The 20,573-nt window shown below is 34.7% G+C and overlaps 1 protein-coding gene across 1 annotated transcript; it reads left to right on the top strand.

Moving 5' to 3' along the window:
• The first annotated feature begins 8,096 nt into the window (after positions 1–8,096).
• LOC147559051 (Helicase protein with RING/U-box domain-containing protein) lies at positions 8,097–14,267 on the top strand. Its single transcript, XM_086660824.1, has 18 exons — positions 8,097–9,332; positions 9,476–9,609; positions 9,785–9,911; positions 10,001–10,054; positions 10,350–10,496; positions 10,611–10,762; positions 10,840–10,924; positions 11,019–11,240; positions 11,398–11,541; positions 11,653–11,805; positions 12,054–12,121; positions 12,234–12,356; positions 12,465–12,564; positions 12,688–12,800; positions 12,906–13,482; positions 13,616–13,687; positions 13,768–13,866; positions 13,966–14,267. Exons 1-18 carry the CDS (start codon positions 8,475–8,477, stop codon positions 14,086–14,088), a joined length of 3,351 nt encoding a protein of 1,116 aa, XP_086516950.1. The 5' UTR covers positions 8,097–8,474; the 3' UTR covers positions 14,089–14,267.
• The last annotated feature ends 6,306 nt before the right edge of the window (positions 14,268–20,573 follow it).

Genomic DNA, 20,573 nt, shown 5'->3' with positions numbered 1-20,573 from the left:
CTCCCATCAACTTCTTTTTCATTTCAATTATGTATGGGTAAATTTTTTTCTCCCTAAACTTTTTAATCTGCTATTGTATTAGCCTTATATTTCTTCTTTCTGATCCTTTATTTTAAGATCAATCCTTTTAGTTTTTTTTTTCTTTTGACTCCAGTTATATTGTTAGAGTCATTTTTTCTCAGACAAACTTTTCTGTTTGTATCACAGATCTTTGTGTCATCCTCGATGTTGTAGAAATAGAAATTGTGACGCATTTTGCATTTGGATGTGCACAACCTCGAGATAGACACACCACTGAGGCGTGTCGACCAAGACGGATACAATAACAAAAGCGTTAGCTAAAAGGGATCTACCGCGTCCGTAGGACGCGGTGGACACCTAGTCCAAGAAAGAAAAAAGATTCTTTCATCACTCTTTAGACCAATTATGCGATTTCCAAGCTATTGAAGTTTATTAAAAATAATATGTAAGCAAAGAAGTGTCACTGGCTATTACTTATAGACTCTAAAGTAACCTATGACTACTTATAACATACACTGCATGCATACGAAATAAGGTTACTACATTCAAATTAACACCAAATAACAACAAATTGTAAAACTAAATTACAGTAATGTTATTCCAATATAATCCATTGTAAAAATTTATACATTAGAAGTATACATTATCTACAATTTTTTTAGATGATACATACACATAAATGAGAGAGTGGTCATGAAAAGAGAATCAAGGGAGAGAAAAATTTTGATACAGAGGAGAGAGATGGAGAATAAGATAAACTCCTCAATTATTTTCCTAAATTATATCATGCACGGTTATTTTCCTAAATTATATATCCCACAATTATTTTCTCTTGCCAACTCATTTATTTGTTTTTTATCTCTCTTCTTCTAAACACCGAAGATACAGGTTTCTATTTGTTTACTCTATTGGTAAGTTAATTTGATGTCCTAATTATCACATTTTCTAATTATCCTTGCAAAGTTAATCCAACATTCTCTTCCTAAAATTTAATGAATTTTATTTGTTTTGGAGAGAAATCATGAGTTTGTTTCTTGACTATAAAAAATACATTTTTTTTAAGAGACAATCAACCACAACGGCGTTAGCCAAGAGGGATGGGTTGAACCTAACCTTTAGACAAAACACTAATAAAACCTGCAAAACTAAAAAATCTATTGTAAGTCATTGAACAATATAAAGAGTGAGGAAATCAAGAAACAACAGGGATCCAAAATACAAATTGATACATCTACCATCAGTAACGAAGAAGAAATCAATTTAAATTTGGAATAACTTTAACGTGGCATAACCACGGGATATAGGAGGTACATACATTTTCTTCTTAAACCATCTAACATAATCAATCAAGAAGAAAAAAAGATAGATCAATACATAAGAGAAAAAAAGATGAAAATTACAAATGGTTTTAAATTGAATAAATCTACTATATCCATTGTCACCCCTATCATTTCTTGTTAATTAGAAACGGCTGAGAGATATAGGGCTAGGAGTATACCAAGAAGATAAACGAATGACAGATATAGAGTGAAAGAAATAAATAAGGAAGGAGAATATATATTGTGGGTGGTTAGAGATTTCCTCTCCACTAATTTCTCCAACTCCCACAATCCTTCCCATGTTATAAGGTATTATATGTGTAAATGACCATTATGGTCTTTCGGTTAATTACATTGAAGTTAATTTAGTATGTAATTTTTCACATAAATAAGGGTATTCAAATCCACGGGCAGTTTTGGTAAGTTCCAGATATAAGTTCAAACGTATTCCAAAAGAGAAAATGAAGGAAGTTAGATTAACTGGTTTCAAACTCATTTTGAATCATTAGATTGTAAAAATCGTAGATGAAAATCCGAAGACTGGGAATATCCGGAGATAAATCTACGGTCGAGCTCAAAAAACACCATTGTGCTATATATAATAGATATATATATATAATAGATATATATATATATATATATATATATATATTTCTTTTTTTCTGTCTAACGTTTCTAAAATTGGTATAATCTCTCCCTTTCTTTTAACTTCTTTAAGAACTTAGATTGTGGCCATCATTTTTCAAGACGTAAAAGTTTCTCATTCTTTTGAAATAAACTTTACACATGATTTTTGTATAACTCAAGTGTGTATATATTTACAATGAGACTACAGTCGATACAACACACAAGTCAGCAGTAGTCAAGTTAGTTGGGAGCATAATTATAAGTACAATTCACTCACTTGAACGACATATCACTAACTAAAGGTGCCCCCACAATGAAATTTTTCTAAGTCCCACATTGACGTCGACCATTATGCAAATTAAGATTTAAGGCAATCTATGGAATTACAATACAATAAATATAAAATCCAAAGAAATGACAAACCACATGAATAAGTAAATCAAAATTAATGTTGAATAAATAAGTCTCTAACTTTGAAGTAGCTAGTTACGTCAATTTGATAAGGAATACTGAACAAGACTACTAAGTGATGATCCTAAAATTTGTCATCAGTTGACTAAGGTCCATAGGTTTCGAATGGTCTGAAAGTTTAACGGATTAACCCGCATCAAGTCAACAGGGAGGTCAAATCTATATGAGCAGGTCCGCCACGCAAGCCCATAACTGGCCAGGGTCGCTACGATTGTCCTAGACACCTTAAGCTCTACCTTGCCTCTAATACACCGATGTCTGCCCTGGGATTTATGAGAAAAATAGGAGAATCCACGTAAGAGGGATTGATTATTGATACCTCAATCCCGAAAGATGGGAGTTGAAACGTGCCCACTGTTTGTTGACTTAAAAATGTTATCAAAGATTCAATTAATGAGGATCTTAAGTATTTAATTGACTCAGAGCATCTCCAATGCAAAACTCAATCTTAGAAACTCGGAGTGCCACATAGGATTTTCTGAGTTTTTCTTAAAAAATCATCTCCAATGCAAAACTCAACTAAGATCTCAAAGATGATGTGTCGAGAGTGGAATAGAGATATCTCAAGAGGACACTCTATTTTCAGAGTGTCCTCTTGAGATATCTCTAATTGTCCAACTCATCAATATTTAAATTTCAACCAATAGAAATCAAGTCTTCCTATATTTCCAAAATAACTAATTATTTTTTTTTACAAAAATAACCATGACACATAAGTAAAATAAAAGAGTTTAGAGTGTTGCATTGGAGACATACAAGAATTGAGGATCTCTATTTTCGACACCTAGGAGTGAGAATCTCAATTGGAACTTGACAAATAGGACGAATAGAGATTTTTTTGAGTTTTGCATTGGAGATGCTCTCGGGCTTCGAGAGTCTTTCAAGGAGGAAATATCCTAAAGAATCTATCAACTCAGAATATAATTTATCTAGAATACTAGAACAAGAGAACTTCGTATCAAAATGCTCTGTTACTGCGACAGACCTCGGTCCCCAGTTAAGTTAGACGTTCTTCAACTCGATGAGTCGTATCCAATTTTGAAGTCCACTAGATAGCCTCATTTGATATCTGTGTTTGTGTGAAATTTACCCCTCTCTAATAATCAACGGACTCTCTCAACCTAGATACCCGAATAAAACCATATGACAACCCCTCTATCATCGCACGTCTTATATGAGCACGAGATCATGCATCCAACTTGAAGTCGATAAATTACTTCTCAAAGTAGAAGTCTAATATGTAGTCTACAGGATAGTATAAATTTATATCAACAAACTTATGTTTGCATCGATTCCTATGACGACAAATCACCAAATAATAATAGATCACAAACGTTCAATCCATATTAGAAGTCGATACCGTAATTCACTAGGTAGTCCAATATCACATTGACATACTTATGTTTACATCAATCTACATGTCGAATCAGCACTGCTTAGTTTCGTTTCATTATTATTTGGGAAAATAGTTGTTTAAGTCAAAGAATTATTCATAATAACCCAAAACGCAAGTAACTTTTTCTATTATCTAAAAGTTGCTAAAATATCATAGGTAATGATACATAAAGTTTAAAACAATATGCATGATTATCAATCAGGTCAATTTCTAGTTTTTGGTTCCCAAATTACTCATCCACATTAAAACTCACTTTCTCTCAAACCACTCAAAAAATTTTAGGATTTTTTGTTCTTCGATTTACTTCATCAAATCCACTTTGATTTAACACTAATATGAAATTCAAGTTTAGAGATTGAAGGGAAAGTTGAATTTTTAGCAGAACCAATACTTGTTCAAGAAATTGAATGAGATTAGGTTTCGATCTTTCTGTTGGAGGAACACTTCTTCTTCTATGGAATCGAAGAGAGATTACGCAGTGCAAACATTTTCATGGCAGTTGTTGCGGGATACAGTTATTCTAGAACGCCAATATTTTGACCTGAGTCGGGCAAGGTATTAACAAATTCCCCTTTTATTAGAGTTTTTGTTCATGCCCGGAAAGTTCTTGATTTATGGACTAAAAGTGTTAAGAAAAACGGGTTTTGGTATTATATTTGGAGGATCCAGTTTTCAACTCAAAAATTTGTTATGGGATGATTCAAATTTTTATTATATTAGACAATTATTAATTTGCAGGGTTTATAGATCTCCATCTGGTCTTTAATGCATATATTGAAGAACCCTCATTTGTTTGAGAATCACATTCGTGATTTTTTATGGATGCCTTGAACTTCACTGGAAAAGAAAACTTGTTCTTTCTTTTCAATAAGAAGAAAGGAACAGTTGTCTGTTGTTGTATCAGTTTAGGTGTTAATTTCTCCAGGACTAAATTCGGGAATAAATTTGTTTCTTTAGTGAAGAATGTGAAATTAGGAGTATATTGAAGAATTGATTTGGTTAATATTAGTGCTCATAGTTTAGTGCTCATAGAGCAACCACAAATCTTTTAGGGTTTCTAATTTTTAGTTGTCAAATGTTCTGTCTTTGATCTTCAACTTTTAGTTTCCTTGGAATCTTATTCATATTCAATTTTTCTTCTTCTTCTCCAAAGAAACCCTAAAAGTAGATCCAATGAACCTAATTAAGTTTAACAAAATTATAAAGCTTGGGCATCGAAAAGTTCCCAAATTAGATGTCAATGAACCTCATTAAGTTTTTGCTTGTAATGGGTTGTTTATTGTTGCACGCCCTAATTAAGTTTTGTAGAACTAGCGTTGCACACGATGTGTATGGTGAATTGCTTAAGACAGGTGATACGGTGGTTACAACTTAACTTGTAGATGATAATAGTACTTGTGTCGTGGTGCGAGGTTTGTATAAAGAAGCAGAGATTGAAGAAGTTAAGAAGTTGATTGGGATGAGGATTATAGGGTTTATTTGAAACTGGTGGGAAAAGTGATTGTGGTTGAATGATCAAATGGTTTGTGCTTCTTGTTGTATTATGTATATGATTCATTGATCAAGTTTCTCTCCCTCTCTATACGTTATTTGATCTTGAAGCATTGAAGGTTTAATCTTAAAGTAGAAAACAATAAGAATTTTGAAGGTTTGATCTTAAAGTCGACCACACAATTTCTTCACGAGTTTTATATGATGAATGATGAAATCAATTGCAAACTCAAGATTTTGTAGACACATACTCTTAGTTTATATTCTCGATTTGCAAAATATCGTTTGCAAGATATGCAACTCAAGATTATTTTCTGCAAAGTTTGCAAATCATGTTTGCAAACACATGTTTGTAGAACAGATTGTTCCAAACACTTGTTTGCAAAACAGATTGTTGCAAACACATGTTTGCAGAACACATGTTTGCAGAAAAGCGTAAGGGAAAAAACACCATTTAAAAAAAAAAAAATTTTGAAAGTGGATCTTGTTAGAAATCTAACGAAAAATCATTTCTAAATAATTTATATAGAAATCCGACATCTCAAACAAAAGGTATATAAATTTAAAGTTTTAAAAAAATAAAACAATTTAGTTATACAAAATGACAAAAAAGAATTTTTTAGTCTTTGTATACTGTTTGACCTGAATAATAATTTTGAAATGTTTTGTGTTTTTTTTTTGGGATATTTTGCAAAAGGGGCAAAGTAATGTTCCAAGTGATGAGTTTGGAGCACAAATTTGAATTTTTTTGAGTTTGGAGCATTGACTAACTTTGACTTAATTTTCCATCCAAAGATAACAAAAACTAACTTTTTAACTTAACTTTCCATCCAAAGTTAACAGAGACTAACAGATGTTACTGTCAATTTTTCATTACTGTTAGTTCTAGCATTGACGACTCACATTATTTTGCATCGGATGTTACTGTCAATTTTTCATTACTGTTAGTTAGTAATTAAGGTGGATGCAACCCTGACTTGCTGAGAAAAATTGTTATGATCGATGATTGAACTAGATTAGTAATTCTTATATGGCCAGCGCTTTGGGGAAAGCTAAAAAGTTTCCGGGGTGTGAAGACTTGGTCAAAAATTGGTCAAATTTATTTGACAATTTTATTTAGGGGAAAGCAAAATAGCTTCTCCACCTCACCTCTCTCTCTCTCCACCTCACCTCTATCTTCTCCGATTAGGTCGCCGGCCGGAAAATTTTCCGGCCGGCGACCATTAAAAAAAAAAAAAAAAAAAAATTTTCACTCTCTCTCTCTCTCTAAACTCCGGCGAAGGGGTTTCCCTTCGCCGGAGTCCCGGTCTGTTGAAGAACAGACCGGAACTGGTCTGTTCTTCAACAGACCGATCAGGCCTGTTGAAGAACAGACCAGATCTGGTCTGTTCTTCAACAGACCAGATCGGGTCTGTTGAAGAACAGACCGGAACTCCGGCGAAGGGAAACCCCTTCGCCGGAGTTTCTAGAGAGAGAGAGAGTGAAATTTTTTTTTTTTTTTTTTTTTTTTTTAATGGTCGCCGGCCTGAAAATTTTCCGGCCGGCGACCAAATCGGAGAAGACAAAGAGGTGAGGTGGAGAGAGAGTGAGGTGAGGTGGAGATAGAGTGAGGTGAGGTGGAGATAGAGTGAGGTGAGGTGGAGATAGATTGAGGTGAGGTGGAGTGTTTTTTTTTATTTCCCCTTAAAATTTAGGGTTAATTCCGTTTTGGCCCCCGATTTGTGACCAACTGGCCGTTTTAGCCCCCATAAGTGTCCGGCAGTTCGTTTTGGCCCCAAAAAATTCCTAAATGGCCCCAAATGTTTTCCAACCTCCCAATTATACCCCCATGACATTTCTGTAATTTATATGAATATAATGGAGTTTGCATTGGTTCAAAAGTGGACTTCTTCTACAGAAGAAAAAGTTTTGGTCGTAAACTATGAGTTAATTCCGACCATTTGGCAAAATGATGTGAGTCGTCGATGCTAGAATCTAACAGTAATGAAAAATTGACAGTAACATCCGTTAGCCTCCGTTAACTTTGGATGGAAAGTTAAGTTAAAAAGTTAGTTTTTGTTATCTTTGGATGGAAAATCAAGTCAAAGTTAGTCAATGCTCCAAACTCAAAAAATTTCAAATTTGTGCTCCAAACTCATCACTTGGAACATTACTTTGCCCCTTTTGCAAAATATCCCTTTTTTTTTCTATGTCATTTAGACCTATATAGTGAAAACCCCTTATTATTTTCCAACTTATAAACCAATTCAGGGCCTGGTCCACTATCAACTATGCGGCTAACATGTGTTTGTGTCCACTTCCTTTCCTCACTTAAACCAAGTGATTCGGTATTATCCTAAATATAGACATCCTATGTGTAAATACTACATGTAATTGTTTTTTTACATCATAACAACCTAGCACAACCTGCGTTCGTGTCTTACATTCAAAGTGCTACATTACTACTACACAAACATGTCACACACAATCACATTAGTTACAACCTATAACTATAAGATATAACTACAATATAATACTCACATATTTAGCATCTTGATAGAGTCCTGTCATCTTCTCGATCGATCACACACACACACACATCATTTAAATTTGGGAACCCGACGTTCGATTTGACGAAAACTAAGGGCTCCCAAAATCCAGAGTCCTAATCCCTACTCTAGACTTGCTGTAACAAAAAAAAACAGTTGTTTTGGCAAATTAGCCCCTTAAATATGGATTATGGGCTGTGTGCTTGTATATAAAGGGAGACACCTTTAACACTTTTTCAAAGCGCTTTTAAAAGTTTCCAAAAAGATAAATTACTCCATCAGCGCGAAAAAACATCTGTTCTTTACCGCCAATTTTTAACAGTAAAAAAAGCGTGGGAAAACTACTCTTTTACCGCCAAATTCCAATATTTACCCAGAAATAAACCTTCAGAAATAATTTAATCTTATCATTTTCTTCCAGTTTTTGGCGCTAAATTTATATTTACTCTTTTATAATGGCGCGAAAAGTTTCATCATATATAATGAAACTAAAACCCTAACAAATCTTTTTTCATACAGAGCTCTCATTACTTCCTCTTTCTCTGACAACATTTCTCCCAACCCAGATTTTTTCTTCAAAACCCATCTCTCAAAAGTACTTTTTCTTGTTGATTTTCAATAATGGAGACGAAGATCACCGAAGAAGATGAAAAGATTTTAAAAATTCGAACAGTTTTAGGTACCCATTTATCAAAACCAGCCATTCTTAGAGCTTTATATCTTTCAGAAAACAATATAGATGAAGCCATTAATATTCTTCTTAATAGACAAGGGTCAGGAACAAACCAATCCATGACTGTTAGAAAGACCATCACTAGTACTGGATCTAGGGTTTCTACAGATGTCAAACAAGAAATTTCCGCAGAAGATGATGATTTGAAGAAGCCCATGAGTCTAGTTCAAAAGGAAGAAGAAGAATCTTGTAAGGGTATTGATAAGAAAGTGGGTTTGGTAAAGGAAGAACCTAAAGAGTACGATTTACATGTAAATCAGTCTCAGCCATTGATGGTAGCAAAAATAGAGGAATCAACTCAATCAAGTGAAGATCTTGATAAGAAAGTTGAAGTAAAGAGAGAAATGAAGGATTTTGAGTTAAATAAGTGTCAAGCTTTGGTACCAGTAATCAAACCTGATGATGATATAATTTCAGATTATGGGTCATTAGTTTCTGTTGATTTGTCGGATACTTCTCGGTCTCTGGTTTTGCCGTCTCATCCTCGTCCATTCCCTCGAACTTCGCCTTATGATCGTCCAACTAAACCTAAAAATGTGAACCCACAACCAAAAGTAGAAGAAGTGATAGATGATGGAGAGTTTCCTGAAGAACCAGATTGGTTGTTGGTAGGAAGAAGTGCAGTTTTGGGTATTTCTACATGTAAAAGAAAGAAACTAGGGTTTAATGAGATTGTCTATTTCACTTTTCCACAAACCTATGCCAAAGTTAAGATTGTTCGATTTTCGACTAAACGATCAGGAGAGGTTTGTGATCATTCCCCTAATTTTCTTTTGGTATTTAATTTCTAAAGATTCTTGCGGATTAAGTGTTTGATATAATGTACTCATTAGGGTAAACAATAAATTTAAGTGATTATGATAACAAATTTGTGTTATATTTATTTCAGATTGGAAGGCTAGCCCTTGAGTGGAGTAAATGTGTTATTCCACTTGTTAACTCGTCGAAGGTAAAAGTTTTTGGTCGATGTGTGGGTAGTCCATCGGAGCTTCGAATAATGCAAGATGTCCATTTGTATATGAGGTAATAGATTTTGCCCTTGCTCTATTTATCCATTTTGGAACATATTAATGTATCGAGAAATCTACATTTTTGTTCTGTTTAATTGTTATTAGGTATCTGATTTTGAGTCCTTTGTGTGATGCTTATCGCTTTGAATTACTTATTTATAATGAAAATGTTATTGGTGTTCTTTTAGCTACTACATTCATGTTTCGGTTTTCACGGAAGGCAACAAATCATGGAATTTAACCCCTCAAATGGATTCAACTCTTCATCCACTTCCAACTCTATTCAGCTTATTAAAGATTAAGCCATTTAAAAAGGTCTATTCTCGTTCTTTGCTATTCTTGTGGTGTTTTTTCTTTTAGCCACTATCATTGAAACTGACTTTTCTCTGATTTGCACTGGTCAGGCTGAATTCACTCCAGAGGAGCTTAACAGTCGAAAGCGATCCCTAAATCTGAATGTAAGTTTACCATAACATTTTCTTTCTATTTTCTAATATACCCTAATTGCATTAGAATACAAATACGATTGAAAAATGGTTCTAAATAAGTTTAGCTTGTTTGAAGTTTTGCTTTGATGCCCCTTATTCACTTCACAAATTTTAAGGACCTTGTTATTGTATTTATTTGTACAGTGTTTCTTTGTTTTTGCTTTTTTGCTTCAAGAGTTGCTCTGACCATCAATTTATATGGTTGTGTATGCTAACATTCATCGATGATGAATTTTTTATGACATAATCATTTTGATCAATCCAGGACGCAGCTGGAGCTCTACCGTTGGTTCCTGTTGCAAAACGAACAAGGGGAGTCCCACAACCTTCTGAACCAAAAGATGATGAACAAACCATCTCCGAGGAGACCTTGAACAAGCTTGTTGGTGCTGCAGATATGTATGACTTGCCGGTAAATGACGCTATTTGTAGCTCGAACGATTAGTTGTTTTAAGTAACTTGTGTTTTCTCTCTTCGTTATGAACTATATGACTATTAAACTTTTTGTTTTGCTCAATTTGTACAGGAGATGAATCCTCCTAACACACTTACATGTGTTCTACACTCGTACCAAAAACAAGCACTCTATTGGATGTCAAAATCAGAAGAAGGAATTGATGTTGAGAGAGCAGCAAACACTCTTCATCCATGTTGGGAGGTTTACCGTATAACTGACAAGTATGATTCTGATAGATTAGCTTCATGGGTTCTTGAAATACCTCTTGCAGTATCTAATTATTGTCGTTTATAAACAGGAGAGCTTCTGAAGTCTATGTAAATATTTTCTCTGGTGAAGCTACTACCAAGTTTCCAAGTGCAACACAGATGGCACGAGGAGGAGTAAGTCTTCCTTTACCTAGTGATATTGTCCAATTTTCCATTGATATAACTATGAAGTTGCAATATTGTTCATAGAATGGGTATTTTTGTGTAGATCTTAGCAGATGCAATGGGCCTTGGAAAGACTGTCATGGCAATTGCTCTTATACATGCAAGACGAGAGAGAAGAGACCCTAGTTTTAGCAGTCAAGAAATTACAAGTTATGATTCTGAACAATTACGGAGAAGGGGCAGAAGCTCACAAGCAGTATCCACACCAAGAGTAAATGGTGGCACTCTTATTGTCTGTCCGATGGCTTTGCTTGGCCAATGGAAGGTATATTTTCCTCTTCCTCTGTATTTACAGTAGAAAGCAATTCAAACCTTGGGCTTTACTTTTTGAATTCCAATTTTGTCGGACAGAAGATTGAACACTTCTAAATACATATAATTCAACACTTCCACTTTGGAACTAATGAATTTCAAAATTGCAGGATGAACTCGAAACTCATACCAAGGCAGGAAGCCTTCAAGTATATGTGCAATATGGAGTGGACAGAACCACTAGACCATATGCATTGGCAGAGCACGATGTGGTCTTGACAACATATGGAGTCTTATCTGCAGCTTTTAAATCTGTATGAACTAAGCAACTTGTGTTTGTATTTAATTTGCTTCTTCCTAAAGAAGTTGCTTATCCTTTCATCTATATTATCAGTTGTTGATGTATTTTGCTTTACTTAATCTAGGATGGGCTGGAAAGCGTTTTTCACCAAGTAAACTGGTATAGGGTGATACTAGATGAAGCTCACACTATAAAGGGCTCAAGGACCCAAGGTGCTCAGGCAGCATTTGCACTTTCTTCTCACTGTCGATGGTGTCTTACTGGAACCCCTCTTCAGGTTAGTATTTCTCAGTCAATTTACTCAATAAAATCATTAGCACAAATGACGAGGTTCAAAGCTGCAGTTTTGTTCCACTCTGTTATTCCAATTTTTTTACTTACTCAATTGTCGAACTTAAAGGGCAACATTTTTCAGTAGTTTTACTTGATTCTGAGAAAATGAACGTATTTGGTTCTTGAAGATAAGATTATATTTATGGTATTTAGTCTGACTGTTTACTAAGATTTCTTATTGGATGGTTGCAGAATAGCTTAGAAGATCTCTACAGTCTTTTAAGCTTCTTACATGTTGAGCCATGGTGTAACTGGGCATGGTAAGTGCAACAAGTACCTTGTCTGGTATAACTGTTACATCTTACCCATGTTCGATGAGCATCAAACAATTCTATAAAAAATTTATTTTGTATTTAACTTTGACTGTTTTAGGTGGCACAAGTTGATTCAAAGACCCTACGAGGATGGGGATGAAAGAGGGTTGAGACTAGTTAAGGCTATCCTGAGGCCATTAATGCTCAGGAGAACAAAAGATACACAAGATAAAGAAGGAAGGTCTGAATTTCTTTTCCTTTATCTCTCTAGTTTCTTTCCCAGTTCTGAATATTCTTATTTGAAGAATGAATTTGTCCTGATAAGCTTTTTGGTGCTATGAACTTCCAGGCCCATACTCGTTCTTCCTCCGGCTGACATTCAAACAATTGAGTGCGAGCAATCTGAAGCTGAATGTGATTTCTATAGAGCCCTCTTCAAGAGATCCAAGGTAAACTTGTGTTCAGAGCTTCATCTCAAACTAGTTCTCTCAGATTTTACACCTCTTTTTACCCTTTAGTTTGAGAAGTACTTATTTTAAATGGCTATTGGCATACCATTTTATAATAAACAGATCCAGTTTGATCAATTTGTTGCTGAAGGCAAAGTTCTCCACAATTACGCATCTATCCTCGAATTACTACTACGATTAAGGCAATGTTGCAACCATCCATTTCTGGTCATGAAGTAAGTAACTTCAAAGTACCTACAACTTGCACATTTTCTTGATTTCCATTTACTTATTTGTTAATTATAACTTAATCTCGACTTTTGTTCTTTCAAACTATGCAGCCGAGCAGATACCAAAAAATATACAGACTTGAACGAGCTTTCAAGACTTTTTCTAGAAAATAACCCTCATTCCTCGAGGGGGAGTAAAATTGTTCCAACTCGAGCGTATGTCGAAGAGGTTGTCGAAGGAATCCGCAGGGGTGAAAATACAGAGTGCCCTATATGCCTAGAGTCTTCAGATGATCCAGTGCTCACACCATGTGCACATAGAATGTGTAGAGAGTGTCTTGTTTCTAGCTGGATCACCCCGGCAGGTGGGTCGTGCCCAATATGTAGGCAGCAAGTACAGAAAACTGATCTAATTTCTTGCCCAACTGAAAACCCATTCAGAGTTGATGCTGGTAACAACTGGAGAGAATCTTGTAAGGTTGCCAAGCTCCTTGAATGCTTGGAGAATTTACGCCTTTCGGGTACTGGTGAAAAGAGTATAGTGTTTAGCCAATGGACTTCATTTTTTGATCTGTTAGAAATCCCACTAAAGAAGAAAGGAATTGGGTTCTTGAGATTTGATGGATCGTTGTCGCAGAAGAATAGGGAGAAGGTGTTGAAAGAGTTCAACGAAACTAATCAGAAGATGGTAACTTATCTTCAATATCTTCTACATTTTTGATACTTGGGGATTCTCTCAAGATTCAGTTTAACATAAAGATGCATTATTGTTCATACACTAACAAGCTCTCAGTTTTTAATTTCAACATTTCCTGTTTCAGGTGTTGTTAATGTCGTTGAAGACGGGTGGTGTTGGTTTGAATTTGACAGCAGCATCTAATGTTTTTTTGATGGTAAACCCCGAAAAGGTTTAAGAACGATTTGTTTGAATCTTAATTTTTTTTTTCTGACATTAGCTTCGATTTGTAAACAGGATCCATGGTGGAATCCTGCTGTTGAAGAGCAAGCAATTATGCGAATTCATCGTATTGGACAAAAACGAGTAGTTTCCGTCAGGAGATTCATTGTCAAGGTAACATTCTTCTTTTCCTTGTTGGTTTTGATTGATAAAAGTCCATTTCAATATCATTAAGTTGGTTTCTTAATACCCTTGAATGATGGGTCGTTGTAGGAAACGGTGGAGGAGAGAATGCAACTGGTTCAGGCGAGGAAGCAACGAATGATAGCAGGAGCTCTTACAGATGAAGAAGTTCGATCTGCTAGGATTGAAGAGCTCAAGATGCTTTTCCGATGATCTTGTTGCTTTTAAAGCTAACAAACTTGTCATTGTGACAGTTATCTTTTTGTGAATGTCTTGTGGATATCTCCATCTATGTCGAACCTCTTTCTCTATATATATATATATATATGGGTTGATAGCGTAGTAATTATAGTTTTTGTGTTAATTGAAGAATGTCTTTCATCTTCTTGTTAGGTTATTTTTTTTCTTCCCTTAATGCTTTAAGGTTTGATATGAGTTCATTTGCATCTAATATATTAGTGTTATAGGTAGACTCGGCTACATCTTCAAGAGGTAGTGTCTGTACATCACTTCGAGTAAGTAGTTGAACTAAGGAGGTAATCGAAAGATGGAAAACAAGGTAAATATACTAGATTAACTATGCATTGATTGTACAAAAAAAAACTAGGCATTGCTCTTCAAAAAAAAGAACAATACTTTGACCCCATTGGTTAACCATTGATTATGCTCATCACTACCCTCATATAAATATAGGGGTTTCATTTTATTCTTATAGTTCAAATGATTGGCCCATTTTCTCTTTCTTAGCAAGTGACTTCTAAAGCAAAACTTATTTTGGTAAATCTTGTTTAAATTTTATTCTAGGCTTAAACCCTATGATCACCCAAAAAATTTATAGAATTTGCAAATTTATCATAGGTAATGACCAAGTAGGCAAGTAGTAATTAATTGAGAAGTTGAGTTATTCACTTGGTGAGACCTTATTATCACCAAATCAAACAAGAAGTACAAATAAATAATATGAACAACTTGTCCAAACATGGTATGCACCATTTTCGGGCGATTAAAATATATTTCTCCACTGTTAACTTTGTGTTGGAAATAGGATCAATTTATACGAATAGGATTCTTTTTGGGTATCATTATTAATTCATTTGTTTCCATTCCATAAGCGTGATAAATAGGCTGGATAATTCATGTGAATATTAACCATCACAACTTATTATCAATTATTTTCAAGTTATGTTTGACACACAAAAAACAAATGTGGTTGTCAAGAACATAAACTCTATAATGTGATTTTGGTTATCGATCTTAATACCTAATTATATTGTTTGGTTTTGTCAATATAAAAAACTACAAATTAATTTTGTGTGTATGTTATTTAATTGAGGATTACAAGATGAAGAGAATACCAAAACCTACCCACCTCATGGGTTCAGGGTTCCCCTTGAGGAGGAATTGCAGTTCCTTTCGAAATGTGATTACTGATGCATTTTCCATGCACCAAACACCATTATGTAATGTGACTCCTAATAATTGCATTCTATTGTCACGAACCAAACACGCCCTAGATGACCTACTCTCTAATAACTTTGAACATTTTTGTTGGGTCTAAACTCATCCAAGATAAATAAATTAGAAACTCTGTAAAGAAGATGCCAACCCAAGAATTTTGGAAAAAAAAATACTGATAAACATATATTTCCCTCAGAACTCAGAAGTAGTCTGGTACAAAAGATGTCCCAGTAGGAAACATAGTAGTAGCTGTCTTTGGAATATCTCTACTTACCAACTCAATTCCCAAGCATGCCACAGTAGACCATGTGAGCTCGCCACATTCATTATTCAAGCTGAGTCAAGGTGATCCATGGCCGGATAACTCTAGCCAGATTGTACACAATCTGTTAGAAACTTGTAGTTATGTACCATGTAAACAGGTCGTATCGCCACAACGTGGCCCGTTATAAAAGAACAAAAGGAGTTGTTTGCCACATGAGTTTCAAATGAGAATTTCAGAGCGCTTTCGAAGTAAATGATTTATTAATTTGTATGGTAATTTGTATGTCTTTTATAGGTTGTATAGCTTTTTAGGTACTTTTAAAGCAAATATGAGCATATTTCATTTTTATGATTGGATTTTATTTGGCAGGATTTAGATAATATCCCATGTACCGACATCCATTTTTCTACTATCTTATGGTACATCTGGAAAACAGGATGTGATCAAAGTTTTGAGAATATTATTAGTATACCCTCTCACGTTATTAACCAGATTTTATCATTCCCTCGCACTTTTGGTGTAGTTAAGACCACTAAACGGTTATGTTCTCAATGTTGACTCTGCCGGTTTACCCATATTATAACGTTAATACAGATACCTCGTTTACTGACATTAACAATTATATTGCCTCGTTTACTGACATTAACAATTATATTGCCATTAGCTTTACTGTTTATGATTCTTAGGCCAAGTTCATTGAAGTAAAAGTAGAAACTCTTCGAGCTCGTTAGAGCGAGGAAAGTGGAGTCAAAACCATTTTATCCGGAGTTCGATAGGCGATTACTCATAACTACAAACACATCATTATTGAAAGCGATAACCAAAGTCTAAACTAGCATCTCCATGATTCCAGAAAAAACAATACGTTGGCATTCGACAACTCACATTCGGCAAGTTAAAGTCTCATCCCTAAGTTCAACATGTTCAGTTCTCCTACATAGTCAGAAATCATAATATCCCTGTCGATAAGCTAGCCAAATAGTCAAGGAAAACTTAAGGCAATAGATACTGGAAATACATTCTAAAACTTATTTCTAATAGTATTGTAAGGACAATCTTACATTTTAAAAATATAAGTTATCTTTCAACAAGAAAAAGTATGTTGTTTCCAAAATTGAGAATTTTAGACAGAAAGTATAAAAAAGACTATTCATGTGAAAAATTTATACATAATAAGCAAAAGAGCCAGTGACTTTATGTACTAAAAAATATCATAGATAGCGAAGTAATGATAGTTTTTGTGTTCATTGAAGAATGTCTATCATTTATTGTTTTTTTTGAGCAAGTAACTTTAATTCCTTAGTTCAACAAAATAAAAAAGTAACTTTAATTCCTTTAAAATGTGAGCTCTTAGAACTAGATGTAATTTCTTCTACACGAATTCAATATGGCAAAATGGCAATGCCTTATAGTAAATCTCCCATAAATCACTTGAAGTCTTATAAATTCGACAAGTCATGAAAAAGATAAAAGAATATCCAAACCTTCCCAATTAATTACATGAGAGGTGCTCTAATAGGAATGCCTTTTCTCTTCTTCAATTGCTTCTTTGGCTTCAATAATCCTGACTTACTTGAGGAATAGTCGCTTGAAGAATCATCTTCGTAATTTGAACCAGATTTCTCATCTGAAATTTCATTATTAATATGAATTTTGCTGAACTCTGGAATTGGATTGGAGAAACACTTAACTTTGTTTCGATTATTGCATGAATTATCCAAATTCAGTGAAACCTTGCAAGCAATAGAGCAATAGAGCAATATTGATTATGGTCCGATAAGGTTCTCTCGCAGACTTTGCAACAAGCTCGGCCACTAAACAATTTCGATGACTTTGAACGAAGGAGATAACATTTAGATTAATTTGAAATTGACAGTAAGACTTTGGTTACAATTATTTTCATTGATAATCTAAAAAGATGGACAAAAAGGTAAATGTAAATGTACTAGATTAACCATGCATTGCTCAATAGTAAACAAACCCTTTCTTGGTTTTATTTGGACTCAAACCTTATTACCACAATCGCTTAAAGAATTTGCAAATTTACAATCTATGTAATGTTTGAATCGAAACAATAGTTAAATTTGCTCCAACATCTCATATTTTACTTCTCGAATGACCAAGTGGTATGCACCATTTTAGGGCGATTAAACAATATTTTTCCACGGTTAACTTTATGTTGGAAATAGGATCAATTTATGCGAATAGGAATTTTGGGCATCATTATTGATTCATTTGTTTTCATTCCATAAGTGTGGTAAATAGGCTTGATCATTCGTGTGAATATTAACCATCACAATTCACAACTTATTATCAATTACTTTCGGGTTATGTTCGAGTCACAAAAGCAAATGTAATTGTCAAGAATAGAAACTCTATAATGTGGTTTCTGGTCATTGTAATACCTAACTATATTGTTTGGTTTTGTCATTAATAAAATTGCTACAAATGTATGTAGATTATTTAATTGACGATTACAAAAGAAGAAGAATCACAAATCTACCCACCTCACGGATTTGGGGTCCTCCCTTGAGGAGGAATTACATTTCCTCTCGAAATGTGATTACTAATGCATTTTCCATGCACCAAAACACCTTTATGTAATGTGGTTTCTGATGATTACATTCTATTTTCGCAAGCCAAACATGACGACCTATTGTCTAATAACTTGAACAATTTGTTGGGTTTAAACTCAACTAGGGTCGTGTGGTGGGCAGTGCGGGCTGGACGCCCGCACTGGCCCCCCACCACACAGGGCCCACCAATTTGTTTAACTTTAAGGGGCCTTTGAAAAAGTCAAATTGGATGGATAATTTAGTTGGGAAGAATATTGTTTGCATGTCTACTTTCTTTTGAACTCTGGGATAAGGAAATTTGGCTCTCTCTACTTTCCCTCTCTTAGAGGTGTTTGGTATGGAGAGTCGGTCAGCTGGTTATTTTTGTTGGAGAGCTATAGTTAGGAGCTATTTGTATGAATTGCAATTAAATAGTGAAATATAGAGGGGTTAGAAAGAACAAAAACACAATTTAAAAAATTTAATGATTAATTTTTTTTGTCATCATCTTCCTTAAACTCCAAATATTTTAATAACGTTACCTATCTTTTCTTCTCCACAATCAAATTATATAAGGGCCATTACTCATAAACAACTAGTTTATTTATTCATATTTTCTTCTTCTATTGGATGCTTACATTTATCATGTCTCAAGATATTTCTGATGTTGTTTTAATGGAGGGAAAATATATTTTTTAATCGAATGAACAACCATCAACTCGATCAAACAGTAATATTGTAGATGAAGATCTCTATCAAGTTTTAAAGAACCCTAGACAAATATTTACGATTAAATTTTAGTTGTCTTTCTTCTCTCAACTTCCAAAATTTGCCTAAAAGAAGATGGCAACCCAGAAATTCGATAGAATCCAGAAATGTAATAGAACTTTTCCAATTATTGTTACTTTTCTAACGGATCTCTATCGTAATAACACTCTGCTTTATTAATGTATAGTGTTTGCAACAAAAAAAAAGAATTTGATAGAAACGAGACTGGTAAAGGGATATTTCCCTCGCAAGTCGCCAATAATTTGGTACAAAATATGTCCATATAAAGCTGATCTAGCAGAAAAACATAGTAGTAGTTGCTTTTAGATTTTTTCTACTTGCAACTCCCTTCCATAGCATTTCACAATAGACCATTTGAATAGAGCTCGCCACATTCATTATTCAAGCGAGTCATGGTGATCCATGGGCCAATAACTCTAGTCAGATTGTATATAATTTGTTAGAAACTTGTAGTTATCTACCATGTAAACGAGTTATGTCCCACAATAGTGACCAGTTGTAAAAGAACAAAGGGCGTTGTTTACCACATGATATTCAAATGAGAATTTAAGAGTGCTTGTGTCTCGCGCTAATAGTGTTGCATCTATTACAAAAATTCGAAAGTCCCGACATATGGTATGACACCCTTGTTTACGAGTCTTGTTGACCATAGCGTAGCAGATAAGGCACCACACCACGGGAACTGATCGTATTGGCCCAACATGACCGGTTCCGCAAGAATAAAGGGCGTTGTTTGGCACATGAGTTTCAAATGAGATTTCTAGAGCATTTAAACTCTTGCCTGATAAAATATCTGAATGTCACAAACCAGTGGTATGACACCCTTGCCTATGAGTCTTGTTGACAGTGGCCTAGCAGATGCTGCGTCACACCATGCAAATGGATCGTATGACAACAACGTGACCAGTTGCGAAAGAACAAAGGACGTTTTACACTTGAGTTTCAGGGAATTTTTAAGCGTTTAAAGCCTTGCTCCAATAGTAGTGCATCTATTAGAAAAAAGATATTGAAAAATAAATGTTATTAGAAAGATACATTTTATAAAAAGAATTGTTTGCTCAGTGATTTCTCATGAAATTAAAACATAAGTGTCTTTGTGATGGTTCTTATTGAGCTTAGTCAATATATTAATGACGCATCTGTTGATGTCAAAAAATAGTCTTCTGTTATATCAACATGAAACATGGGCTTGATGCATGACAACGTCTGTTATGATAGAATATTCCGTGATGTTGAGTTAGATTCCTTCATCCTGCTCCCAGCTCCTGCTCCTTATTCCTGGAGAGAAAATCTGCAAAGGGTTCGAAAATCACTCCGACGCTCAAGACAGTTGGGTTGCTCTTTGCAGTAAAAGACTGAATATTGATTGAACCTTTTGGGGGCGAGTATGAGAACTCTGTGTGAGGGGTGATCTTTCTGGTTGAGAGATCGTGTGAAAGCTTGTCTTCTGTAGAAGAAGATGGGGGCCCTTTTATAGGCTAAGGTAGACCGGCTGTGATTAGACGGTCTGTATGAGGCGGTTGTGATCCACCGGTTAGGGAAGTTTCCCACTGTTCATGGTTAGGGTTTCCCTTATAGTTATCTCGTATCTAGGATAAATAGAAGTGCCTAAGTTCAAGGATCCTTCGTAG

This window comes from Eschscholzia californica, unplaced genomic scaffold (assembly GCF_041429995.1).
Source record: "Eschscholzia californica isolate CP2 unplaced genomic scaffold, dmEscCali1.0.p SCAF_2, whole genome shotgun sequence".
Classification (NCBI taxonomy): domain Eukaryota; kingdom Viridiplantae; phylum Streptophyta; class Magnoliopsida; order Ranunculales; family Papaveraceae; genus Eschscholzia; species Eschscholzia californica.
This window is presented reverse-complemented; position numbering and strand designations above follow the sequence as displayed.

What these genes read in the sequence shown, in the direction of transcription:
- LOC147559051 (XM_086660824.1), top strand. Translation starts at nt 8,475, where the DNA reads ATGGAGACGAAGATCACCGAAGAAGATGAAAAGATTTTAAAAATTCGA. An exon ending in TTACTGGAACCCCTCTTCAG is followed by an intron (nt 11,806 to 12,053) that starts GTTAGTATTTCT and finishes GGATGGTTGCAG; the next exon opens with AATAGCTTAGAAGATCTCTA. An exon ending in CATCCATTTCTGGTCATGAA is followed by an intron (nt 12,801 to 12,905) that starts GTAAGTAACTTC and finishes CAAACTATGCAG; the next exon opens with CCGAGCAGATACCAAAAAAT.